We start from the raw sequence: 13,098 nt of genomic DNA on the forward strand, positions 1-13,098 counted from the left end.
AAATGTTTAATTGATTATTTGATTTCAATACTTATCAAGTGGGTTTAATTAAAGTATAAGGCAGCAATTGTTGTGCTAATGAGTAATCAAGTTTGGGTTTAATTAAAGTGTTGTGCTAATCAACTTTGTGTCTTTGTACTTCAAACAGGACTCAGGAGTAAAATGTGGAACACAAAGGGATTAAGTGAATGGCAAAAGCTCTGCTTGAGTCTACTGCTTTCCGAGGTGCTTTTTTCTTTTCCTTTCTTTGTGCATCGATCAGTGCATATAAAATTGTGGCTTATATTGTGATTTTTTATATTTTTGTTAAATTAGTTATTATGAAAAGTAGTTGATTCAAAGTTAATTTCTTAATTTATAGGTGTTAGAGTAAAATGTCAAATCATGAGCCAAAACCGAAACGATCAAAATTCATTGACTCATGGTTTAAAAGAACAAATGTTGAGTCGCCAAGTTCAAATGTGGTTTCTGAACCTTCCATATCCTCTCCAAATATTGATGTTGAACCCCAACCTTCCATTCCTGAACCACAAAATAATGTCAACGCTTTTGAACGTGATCCTGGATTACGTTGTGCCATATGGAAATATCCAGATCCAGTGAATGAGCGGGATAGTATTCGAAAAGCCTATGTTTTGTTGGGTCCATTTCAACTTGAGTTAGAATTTCCATTCACTGAAGAAGGGAGTCAACAACGTAGATTTCAGTTTTCTTGGTTCAAGGACAATCCATGGCTTGAATATTCAATTGCTCTTGATAGGACGTATTGCTTCCCTTGTTTTCTATTTGACACTAAAGATTCTCACTATCCAGCATTCACCGTTGATGGGTTTAAGGCTTGGAAGAGGGTTTTGGTGGTGATAATATGTTGACGAAGCATGTAGGAAGCCTTAATTCTCCCCATCATGCTGCAATGCAAAAATGGGATTTATTAAGAAATCCTACCAAACAAATTGAAATAGTTTTTCAGTCAAAATCTAGTAAGGATATAGAGGACAATCGATTGAGGCTAATAGAAAGTTTAAGATTGCTAGCTAATCAAGGAGCTCCTTTTAGAGGCCATGATGAAACTGAAAACTCATTGAATGCGGGATATTTTAGAGAAGTCATAAAATCTTTTTCAAGAATGAGTGTAGAGGTTTAGAGAGTTGTTTTGGGAAATGCTCCCGGAAATGCCAAGTACATTAGTCCATCAATTCAAAAGCAGCTTCTAAATATTCTTGGTAATAAAGTGAGGAACAAGATACGTGAAGAAGTTGGAGATTCCAAATATTGTATTCTTGTTGATGAAGCAATAGATACATCTAGTAAGGAACAAATGGCCATTATTTTGAGGTTTGTTGATTGATTGTCAAGGTTTTATTCGAGAACGATTTTTTAAGATTGTGAGTGTTCCTAACACTACCTCATAAACTCTTAAAGATGAAATTTCTAAAGTACTTACTATGTACAATCTTCAAGTGAGAAATATGCGCGGTCAAGGATATGATGGTGCTAGCAATATGAGAGGTATTTATAATGGGTTACAAGCATTGTTTCTTCAAGAGTGTCCTTATGCTTATTATGTGCATTGTTTTGCTCACCGCTTGCAATTGACATTGAATGCTACAGCTAAAGGGGTGTATGAGATTTGGCAATTTTTTTCAACTTTAAGCTTAATTGTGAATTTTGTTGATTCTTCTGCTAAGCGTCATTCTGCATTACAAGCTGTGAGAAAGGAAGAAAATATTGCAGATTTGGTAGCTTGTGGCCAACTTCAAACAGGTATTGGTGCTAATCAAGTTTCTAGTTTGCAACGAGCTGCTGCTACATGCAGGAGCTCACATTTTCGTTCAATTAAGAGATTGATTGAATTGTTTAGTTCAACAAAAAAACTCTTGATGATATGATTGAGCAAGGACCCTTGGAATTGCAAGGAGAAGTTGTGGCTGTTTTTAAAGCGATGAGGTCTTTTGATTTTGTATTCTGCTTGCTTCTAATGCACAAATTGATGAAAATTACTGAAGTTCTTTGTCAGACATTGCAGCGAAAATCTCTTGACTTCGTACATGCTATGAAGTTTGTTGGAAATACAAAATGATTTCTTCAAGAGATGAGAGAAGAAAGCTGGGATGACTTGGTAGAAATGTTGAAACTTTTTGTGAAAAGCATGATATTGATATGCCTGATATGAATGCTCGTTATAAGGATGGTACAGGTCGTCGTTGCCAACAAAGAGATTTCATTACAGTTGAGCATCATTACCATATAGATGTCTTCAATGCTTTAATTGATTTTTAGTTGAGTGAGTTGAATAGAAGATTCTCAGACCAAACATCTAAACTTCTTATATTTAGTTCAACCTTGGATCCTCATGATAACTTCAGAAATTTTAAAACTGAAGATGCATGCAATCTTCCAAAGAAGTTTTATCCTGAAGATTTTGTTGATAATGAAATGTTTGCTCTAGAATTAGAGTGTGCATATTATGAGAAAGATATGCGTAGTGATCCAAAGTTCCAGAATTTGGAATCCATTTCTGATTTGTGTAGAATGTTGGTTCAAACAAGGAAGTCAGAATTTTTTCCTATGCTTTATAGATTGATTTGTCTAGTTTTGACTATTCCTGTTTCTACGGCGACCACTGAAAGAGCATTTTCAGCTATGAACATCATTAAGAATAGACTTAGAAACAAGATGGAAGATGAGTTTCTTGGTGATTGTATGGTCCTTCACATTGAGAAGGAATATGCTGAATCTATTGACAATGAATCGGTGATCAAAGAGTTTGAAGCTTGTGGAACTCGTAGAGTTAGATTTAGTTAGTTTAGGTTCTTGTATTGCATTGCACGTTTATTTTGTTTTTTAGTTTTGTATAGATATGTATTTGAGGGGTAGGGCTCACTACGTCCCCCCCTGACTAGGTGTATCTTTTCTTTAAATTAATAAAATTCTCTCGCACTGTCGAGATTCTCCATATATATATATAATTTTTTTTTTGTTTAAGAAATCTCAGCCCGTCCAATGGTTCAATCCTGGATCCGCCCCTGGGAACAAAAGAAAGAAGAAAACGTGAGAAGGAGATCAAATTACCATAATGGCCTCAAACAGAATTATGGCCTCAAATTACAATAATTTTTTAATCATGTTTGAGTTTCTTCCTTGTCATAGATTAAGGATGACAATGGGTTAAACAGATCAAACCACGGGTACAATCAATGTCTGTGTCCTCTTACTGTGGCTTTCATTGAGGCACTTGTATGAGTGAAAGTAAAGTGTTTAGAGAATTAGTGGGGAGGTGTTAACGGGTAGTTGATATTTGATACATCAAGACCAAACTAATATTTCGTGTAATAGAAACTTATGCACACAAAAATTTGCATTTCTTTGGCATCTCATCCTATCATGGTTTGCCTTTTTATGAAGCCGAACTTGCTTTGGACAAGATAGATGGGTGCTAGCTAGTTGAATAACATGCTGCCACTAGGCGTGTATATGATGATCCCTGTATGCGAACTGTTCCGTACGTAGACTCCTGTACGTAACTTTGGAATGAAATTTTTCAAGTAAGGCCCTCAGAATTTTCTTGACAAGTTTGTCATCTTCAAATGGTGTTCCCAAGCTACGACACTGACCAACAATTTTCAGAATTCTACCATGAAAGTCATCTACTGTCTCATCATCCCCTATAGCCATAGTTTCAAACTCATAAATCAGACTTTGCAGTTTTTGAGCCCGTACCTTTTTATTACCTTCATAGGTTGTTTGAAGTAGATCCCAAGCTTGCTTAGCAGTATCACAATGACTGATCCTCAGTTTTTCTCGTTCAGATAGAGCTGTGAAGATGCTATTCTTGGCCTTGAAATCCGCTTGAAGATTGCGTACCTCTTCTTCTGTCCAGTCTTTCCTTGGTTTTGGGATACTTGTGGAAGAGCCTTCACCTTTGCTAGAAACCATTGGAGTCTTCCAGCCATTTCCAACAATGTTCCAAACATGCTCATCTTGTGCAAATAGATAAGATTTCATGTAAATTTTCCATTGTGTGTACTTTTCACAACCCCCATCGAACCAGGGAGGACTATTGACAGATCCTCCAGCAGCCCTATCACGCGAATGTTCCATTTTCCCTGGGATTACTAGAAGGTTCTAGAACCCGCTCGGATGCCAAATGAAAATACCTAACAGAACACTAGTGCAATATGTTTGATGGAACTGCTTTGACAATGTAATGGTTTTAACAAGAAGTACATAGGATTTACAGGATTTGCTAACACAGTGTAAACCTCTCCACTGAGGAAACTTCACTGTGTGGCTTTTAACGTAGCCAACATGAAAATTCAATCCAATATGAAACAATAGAGTTTACAGTATACAAGTAGTGTTGTTCATAACAAACACTTTCAATTAGCCAACTGCTAACTTGTTTTACTACTGTTCTAACTCCTAACTAGATCAACACAATATTTTCGCACTTCAATCTTCAATCTTCCTTGCACTCATTCAACTCACTGATCTTGAGAATTAATTACGGAAGTAATAAAGTATGCAAGATAAAACATGAAACAAGCAATGAGAGTTTTTCAGTAAAAGATTTGAACAAACATGTGCAGTTCAAGGAAGAACAATTTTTCTCTGCATCAAAAACTCTGCCTCACAAATCAGTTTTAAACCCTTATATAGAGGAGCAAGACTCCCCCTTGATCAAATTTCTTCTTAATCAGTGAATAAGATAAACATGGAAAGGTTTTAAAACTGTTTTGAATATGCAATCAAAACTTTTCTAATTGTGATCAAAATCTCAATCGGATATGCATTTGGAAAACATTTTAAATCAAATGAGATTTTCCAGATCAATTAAAAGCAATCCATATCAATTTAGAATCATGCAAAATGATATGGATTAAAAGACACCTTTATCTCAAGATTAGTGAGAGTTATCTTCCTTGATTTTCTCTCCTTGATATGATTCTGCAATCTTCATTTAGTTCCCTTGAGTCTCCGAACAAGTAGGAGACATACTCTCCTAACGCTTTGCAACTTCTGATTTCCTAGTAGCTTTAGAAAAGTCATGTGTTGAATAGAATAGTCCAATTTATTACAAGTTGCTTGTATTGTCTGTTGCCAGTACAGTCTACTTTTATTTTAGATTAGTTAGTAACTCGCGTTCTTTAAAAGTTTTTTCCATCATAGTATGTTTGAGAGGTAAGCATTATATACAAGGAAAATCCAAGTAAAGAAAAGAAGCTAGACCCTTAGTGATATTGAGTTTGCAACCTAAAAGGGAAAAAAAATCTATGGTTGCTACTGTTTACTTGTTAAGGACGTGCTTCTGTTCAGAAGTCAATCAGCTTCCTCTTCCATATCTTTGAAATAAAAGAAACTGGTTGCACTTATTCTTACCAAGTTATATGGAATAAAGTATCCCCGGAGAAACATGATTCAGTGGACCGTGAAAATGTTGGAAGACTTTCAAGTTTATCATCCCAAAGCTGTTAAGAAGAAAAAGAGGTTCCCTGTGAAATGGCAGAACCCGCCTCCAGGCAGACTGAAAATTAATGTGGATGGTGCTTTTAGGGTGGAAAATGGTTATGGAGGTATTGGAGTGGTGGTCAAGAATGATATGGGCATGGGTATTGCTGCGTTAGCTTGACCTTTTGTACATGCACACTTGGTTCTTAATATGGAAGCGAAGGCATGTAGAGCCGATCTTCTCCTTGGGATTCACCAAGGGTGGTATAACATAGATGTTGAAAGCGACTCTGCCATTCTGATTGCTGCTCTTAATAGCAAAGAGAAAAGTTTCTCTGAGGTAAGTAGAGTTTTAGATGATTGTAAGGATTATCTACGTGCTTTTCAGTTAGTTAGAATTCGACACATTTACCGTGAAGCAAATGGTGTACCTAATAGGCTAGCTCACCTTGCTAGTTGAGGTGCACTTGATGATGTTTGGTTAGATGGGACACCTGTTATTATTCAGGATGTTCTCTATGAGGATTATTGTAGTTGTTTCTCTGTAGCACGGGGTTCAGGTTCTACGTCCCCCCATTACAACATTTTAATATTAATATAATAAATGAAACCGGGCGTGGGGCTGAGCCTCCCAGCTAGGCTGGGTTCCCAACCCCTTTTCAAAAAAAAAAAAAAAAAAAAAGTATCCCCGGAGAACTTGACGGACAAAGCTTAGGGTTATATATGGGTCGGGCTAGGGCTGGAGAACTTGACGGACAAAGCTTAGGGTCATCATGGGCCGGACTAGGGCCGGCCCCACCCTAAATTTTAGGGCTTAGGGTCAGGCCGGGCGGGGCCTAGTCAAAGTCAACAAAATTTAGGGCCGGGTAGGGTCTGGCCAGGGCTTAAATATGCTAATCCTTACCCACCCGAAAAGCCCGATTCGCAAGGGCCGGCCTTCCGAATAGGGCCAAATAGGGCCGAAATGGGCCGAAAATGGCCTTATTTTGTATAACCAAAAAAAAAATACAATTTTTTTTTCCTCAAAATGTGGCTAAATAATTATAGGGGCCGTGACCACTTACCCAGTTTTAGCCCAAAAATTGCCCACTTACTCCACCAAGAGTTTTTTAACCTCATTTACCCAATCTAACCTATAGTGACAATTTTGCCCCCTATTAAACTCTATCCTCTCAGACTTTCTCTCTCTCTGTGCCGCGCCTCACCTCCGGCTTCGCTCTCTCTCTCTCTCTCTCTCTCTCTCTCTCTCTCTCTCTCTCTCTCTCTCTCTCTCTCTCTCTCTCTCTCTCTGTGCCATGGTTGCTTCGGCAGCTTCGGGCCACCACCTCCATCAAGTCTCCACCGCCATCAGAGAAGATAGGAGCACTGCATCCGGATTCGACCTCAACCTCCGAGCGCCGCCGTCACCCAAACCATACTCTCTCTCCCCCAGACTCTCTCTCTCTCTCTCTCTCTCTCTCTCTCTCTCTCTCTGCCATGGCTGCTCCGGCGCTCCACCTTCGGATTCGGGCCAACAACTCAATCGACCCGGCGGATTCTGGGCCATCTCGTCTCTGTTTCTCGATTCGGATCTTGGCCGGGTCTTAATTGGGGAACCCACGGCGACAAAGACGTAAGGTGGTTGAGGTTGAGGTCGGTGGTCCGGTCCCATCAACCTTGTTTCGCCAACTCTTCCCATCTCGACGAAGACGATGACGATCCAACTCCGCTCCCCGACCAATCCTGCACTGGCCTCACACTCCGGTGGGTGCCCAAAGCAAATTCTGGGTGCCCATATCACTTTTTTTTTTTTTGTATACTGTGAGCTCCGAGAATGGGAAAGGAAAAAAAAAGGTGAACGTGTACAATTGAACATATAAATTGATCAATTGTGTCTTTAGTGTATTCATTTTGGTTCACTTAAGGGCAATAATATGATTATTGGAGGGTAATAATATGATTATTGGGGCAATAATATGATTATGAGGAGGCAATAATATGATTATTAGGGGGCAATAATATGATTATAAATTGATCAATTGTGCCTGAGTGTATTCATTTTGATTTTGGGAGTTTGTACAATTCACTGGACGGCAATCATATGATTATTGGAGGCAATAATATGATTTTTGGGAGGCAATAATATGAGTATTGGGGGGCCAATAATATGATTACTGGGGGGCAATAATATGATTACTGGGGGGCAATAATAGCCGGATTTGGTCATCGGTTACCGGATTCCGTTTACCGGTCGCCGGATTCCGGTCATCGGAGTTCGCTACCGGCCACTGGTCACTGGAGTCCGGCAAGGTGGAGGATGACTTCTCCCTCTAAGTGAGAAAGAAGGAAAGGGCAAAAAAGTCCCAAAAATAAATAAAAAAGAATTAATTGGGTAATAGGGAAATAATCCCTTAGAGTGTTTTGGGTCGGTTTTTCCATTTTATTTGAACTGATAAAGGTTGTCATTTGGAGTGTATGATATATAAATATAGGTTTATAAGAGTAACTAAGTTTGACCTAGTTGATCGAATTCGAAACGAGAACCAAATTGGCTGGATTTTCTACACCACCATAAAACATTACAATCTCTCCATCGAGCAGTTGGTTTCTCCGAATTCATTTTCCACTTCATGGTTGCTTCAGAATAAACCTTAAGAATTTAAATGCAATGTATAAGTCATGCAACTTTAAAAGGAAAATTGGTATAGGCCAATGTGTTTGTAATTAATTTTTTTTTTTTAATCTTATGTTCACGCACATCCATTCATGGAATATTGACAAACGTGATGTGAAAAAATAAGCATGTTTCGCGGCCGTCATGTCATCGGTCAACTAAGAAGACATACAAGTGATGACGGTTGACCAATTCGATCGGATTCGAAAATATGGTGAAATTGGCTAAATTTTTTACCACACTCATAATTTATTGTAATAATGTCATCCAACGGTCCATTTTTCCATTTTCTTTGAATTGGTAGGGGTTGCTCTTTGGAGTGTATGATATATAGATATAGGTTTATAAGAGTAACTAAATTTGACCTAGTTGATCGAATTCGAAACGAGAATCAAATTAGCTAAATTTTTTACAATCACCATAAAACATTACAATCTCTCAATCGAGCGGTTGATTTCTCTAAATTCATTTTCCACTTTATGGTTGCTTTAGAATGAACCTCAACAATATAAATGCAATATACAAGTCATACAACTTTAGAAGGCAAATTAATATAGGCCAACACATCTTTATAATTAAAATTGAAATTTTTATCTTATGTCCACGTAGATCCATCGATGAAATATTTACAGACGTGATGCAAAAAAATAAGCATGTTTCGTGGTCGTCATGCCATCGGTCAACCAAGAAAACATACAAGTGACGACGGTTGACCAATTCGATCGGATTCGAAAATATGGTAAAATTGGCTAAATGTTTTACCACACTCATAATTTATTGTAATAATCTCATCCAACGGTCCATTTTTCCATTTTATTTGAATTGATAGGGGTTGCTCTTTGGAGTGTATGATATATAGATATAGGTTTATAAGAGTAACTAAATTTGACCTAATTGATCAAATTCGAAACGAGAATCAAATTAGCTGAATTTTTTACAATCACCATAAAACATTACAATCTCTCAATCGAGCGGTTGATTTCTCTAAATTCATTTTCCACTTCATGGTTGCTTTAGAATAAACCTCAACAATTTAAATGCAATATACAAGTCATACGACTTTAGGAGGCAAATTAATATAGGCCAACATCTTTGCAATTAAAATTGAAATTTTTGTTTTATGTCCATGCACAACCATCGATGGAATATTTACAGACGTGATGTGAAAAAATAAGCACGTTTCGAGGTCTTCATGCCATTGGTCAACCAAGAAAACATACAAGTGACGACGGTTGATCAATTCGATCGGATTCAAAAATATGGTGAAATTGGCTAAATTATTTACCACACTCATAATTTATTATAATAATCTCATCCAACGGTCGGTTTTCCCATTTTATTTAAGTTGATAGAGGTTTCTCTTTGGAGTGTATGATATATAAATATAAGTTTATAAAAAATATTATCTTTAAAGATTTATTTGTAAATAAAGCCCGCAAGGCCAGCCCCGAAAAAGCCAGCAAGGCTTAACCCGGCCCCGCCTGAAAAAGCCAGCGAGACCCGCATTAAATGGATGGGACTTGGATCATTCAATTTACAATAAAGCCCGGCCCAACCTGACCTGCTACTATTTAAAAATGGAGTAAGGCCCTGTCCGGCCCGGCCCTAAGCCCGCTACCAATGGGTCGGGCCGAGCCCGTTGATGAGGCCTAGACGGCCCCAAAAGTCTTGAAGTGAAGTTGAGAGATAAGGCTTGTTGGACTGCGCGGCTTGAGCTCAAACCCAAAAACAGTTCGAGCCGGAATCGCGATAAGGGGAAAGAATATATCTAGACTCAAGTACATGTGGGAACTGTACAAGGCTAGGATCACATACCCAAAAGCACTGCCTTCACAGCTACCACAATTGGCAACTCCTTTGTGACACTTTGACCAATTGGCTTTCTGGGATTTTTGGTGGTTTTGGGATTGGGGGGTGTTTTTCTAGGTGAGTCTTGTTTGATTTTGATGGGGAGGCAAGCTATGGAGATAAAATGGAAGAGTGAAGGTGGGGTTGGTGATAGAGGGCCAAGGTTAAAGGAAAAGAGAAGGAGCCTGGAGATGCCAAGCTGGACTAGAAAGATGATTGTGGGTCCACAGAGATGGAAGGAATGGAGAGCTAGGGGCAGTGATGAAGAGGTAGAAGACTGGGAGGAGAGAGATGAGCCTGAGAAGACCCTTTAGGATTAATCTGGAGACTATGTAATAGCAATAAGATAGACATAAGATGGTTGTGATCCATACCTTGATGAAGTTCTTGAGCTCATCCTCCATTTCTCAATCTCCGATCACCTATTTCTCCCCAGTTCCGGTTAAACCCTGCTTCGGTGTTGAGCCTAGAGTTCAAGTTAGTTTGTGATCCATTATTGGTTATGATATACTTTGGTCAAGGTATGTTAAAAATGAAAAGTTACAGAACCCATTTTTAATGGATTCTTTGTGAAAAAATAACTCCTGGATGCCTCTCCAAAAAAAGAAAAAAGAGGTTCTAGCCAAAAAAGGGAAAAGAAAAAAGAGGTAAGAAAACAAAGAATGGAATAAAACCAGCAGAGGCGTATGTTGGACTCTAGCATACTCATCGACTATTGGTGTTGTATGTTTTGGATAATCTCCACCTATTGCACATTCAAAAGTAGGTCAAGGTCGACAGATTTGATTTTTTTTTTTTTGGGAAATAAATCACATAAAGAAAACAATATGGTGAAGGTGGTCATCTTACTTTTGAATGAGAGAATCATCGGCACAGTGATAAAGATTGATTCAAATTTGAACAAAATCATTCCTCATATCGAGCTGATCGTTAAGCCTATAAAAAGAGGTTTACAGTGAAGAAAAATGGGGGGAGGAGAAAAAAAAAAAAAAAGAGGCCAAAGCTTTGCAACAATAGAGAGCAAGGCCAGTAGTAGTGAGACACCGGAGAGAGAGGGAGGGAGGGATGCAAGTAGATGTTTGGTGGCCAGAAAGCAATGCATTATCAACACGATGAGGAAGCACACTCAATTCATCTTTTGATTCTGAATCACCAGAGAAGGAATCTATTCACTCTTTAACATTGGATGAACTCATCCTAAGCAAAGTGAGAAACTGCAAAAACAAAAGCATCTCTGCAGGGAAGGGAACAAAGCAAATGGCAATGCATTTGTTGGTGATATCAAGCAGGAAATCACTTCAAGAGTCTTTGGCACAAAAGCATAATCAAAGGCACAAATTAGACAACTTAGTGAACTTACTGAAGAGTGTGTAGTGAACATGGAATTGGATGTGGAAACAAAACTACAATAGAACTGCAGAGTAATGGTAAAAGCTGTATCATGAAACAAAATGACAATGCTAAATGCATATCAGTTAACAATATAAAACTAATACAGCAACCACAACTAAGACAGCGACTATAGATCAAAAACTGCTATAAACATGACCAGAGGGTTAACAGACCAGTGTCAAATGCATAGATGTAGGATTCAATCGGTATCATATATAGTCAATCAGTCTCAAAAAGGTAGATTAAGTTAGCCAGAATTCTCATCCAGCCCAAATATTACAACTAGTGGCACATTTGTGCCAGAAGTATTACCAACACATCACCACAACACCACACAGAAGGGGGAAAAAACCATTTAGTTTCTGTTATTTTTTTACATCCTGGTATGATCATTAAACACGTAGTTACTCATTAAGGAACCAAATTCTGGCCAATAGTTAACTAGTTAATAACCTCAATTGTCACAAAGCCAAAAACCCAGATGGCTTAGTAGAAAAAAAGTGAAACTGAAGCAATCACAACTTGTTTGAAGGAAAGAAAGAGTAAACTACTCCAAATAAACAGCAAAATAGTCAAACAGATGGATAGCTAGTGCACCATTTGCAACCAAATACGAATAACAAACAAAACCAGATTGAAAGGGACAATGACTTTAACCCGAACAAATGGAAACCATTTCAAAAAGCATAATGGAGAGCCCACTCCACAGTATATAGCAACCACCAATTTCCAAGTAATTGTAGAAACACAAGCTACATCAATTAATCTGATAGGAATCACCAATTTGATCCATCCAATATTATATCGAGGCTAACAGAATTGGAAGACAAGTAAATTCATCAAAAATTAACCATTGAACTCCATAATTCAGAAGCAAAATTCTCAGTATAAGACTCCACAAAAGAGGATTACAAGTTCTAAACCATGAAATTAAACCATCTGTTCAAATCCCCAAGAACACTGATGCTAGTAAAAGAAGAAACTCAGTCGCCACCGACCTTCTAGTAAACATAGGTGAGACCACACTTACCACAGTAGTGCCTGTCAAAATGTTGGCCATGAAGGTTCTGGCGCAGCACTCGGCATTGGGGCACTCCTTCCTGAGCTTCTGCACCTTGCCGGAGTCGTCGACCTTGTAGAACTAGAGGACGGCTAGCTTGACCTTCTTGTGCTTGTGCTTGATCTTCTTGGGCTTGGTGTAGGTCTTCTTCTTACGCTTCTTGGCTCCGCCACGGAGATGAAGCACCAGGTGGAGAGTAGACTCCTTCTGGATGTTGTAGTCGGCTAGGGTTCGGCCATCCTCGAGCTGCTTTCCGGCGAAGATGAGCCTTTGCTGGTCCGGTGAGATGCCCTCATTGTCTTGAATCTTGGCCTTCACATTGTCGATGGTGTCCGACGATTCCACCTCCAGGGTGATCGTCTTCCCCGTTAGGGTTTTCACGAAGATCTGCATCTTCTCGCGTTCTTTCTCAGCTTCTCAATCTGTGCTCTCAGCGTAGGGTTTTTATTGGACGCTAGGGTCTATGGCGAAATGATGTCTTGGCCCCTGTGTAACACAAATGGACCCCAAAGCCAATCGGACTGTGTTGTATCTGGGCTTCTCAATGCTCAAAATTTCGGTTTCTGTTCAAGTAAATTCAGAATATATATCTGGTCCAAACTCTAGGTTACCTGCTCTAGTTGTAATAGGATTATGCTTAGAGATAATCTCGGAGAATTTTAGTAGATATCCAATCATTGTACAATTATGTTTCCAT

General features: G+C 38.7%; 1 protein-coding gene and 2 pseudogenes across 1 annotated transcript; 1 reads left to right on the top strand and 2 right to left on the bottom strand.

Moving 5' to 3' along the window:
• The first annotated feature begins 374 nt into the window (after positions 1 to 374).
• LOC112194451 lies at positions 375 to 872 on the top strand. Its single transcript, XM_024334690.1, has one exon. It carries the CDS (start codon positions 375 to 377, stop codon positions 870 to 872), a length of 498 nt encoding a protein of 165 aa, XP_024190458.1.
• An 8,843-nt stretch (positions 873 to 9,715) lies between these two features.
• Positions 9,716 to 10,408, bottom strand: LOC112194452 (annotated as a pseudogene).
• A 1,934-nt stretch (positions 10,409 to 12,342) lies between these two features.
• Positions 12,343 to 12,800, bottom strand: LOC112193660 (annotated as a pseudogene).
• Between the last annotated feature and the right edge of the window lie 298 nt (positions 12,801 to 13,098).

This window comes from Rosa chinensis, chromosome 3, assembly GCF_002994745.2.
Source record: "Rosa chinensis cultivar Old Blush chromosome 3, RchiOBHm-V2, whole genome shotgun sequence".
Lineage (NCBI taxonomy): Eukaryota > Viridiplantae > Streptophyta > Magnoliopsida > Rosales > Rosaceae > Rosa > Rosa chinensis.

Excerpts from the sequence above, each read along its gene's own strand:
- LOC112194451 (XM_024334690.1), top strand. The coding sequence starts at position 375 with ATGTCAAATCATGAGCCAAAACCGAAACGATCAAAATTCATTGACTCA.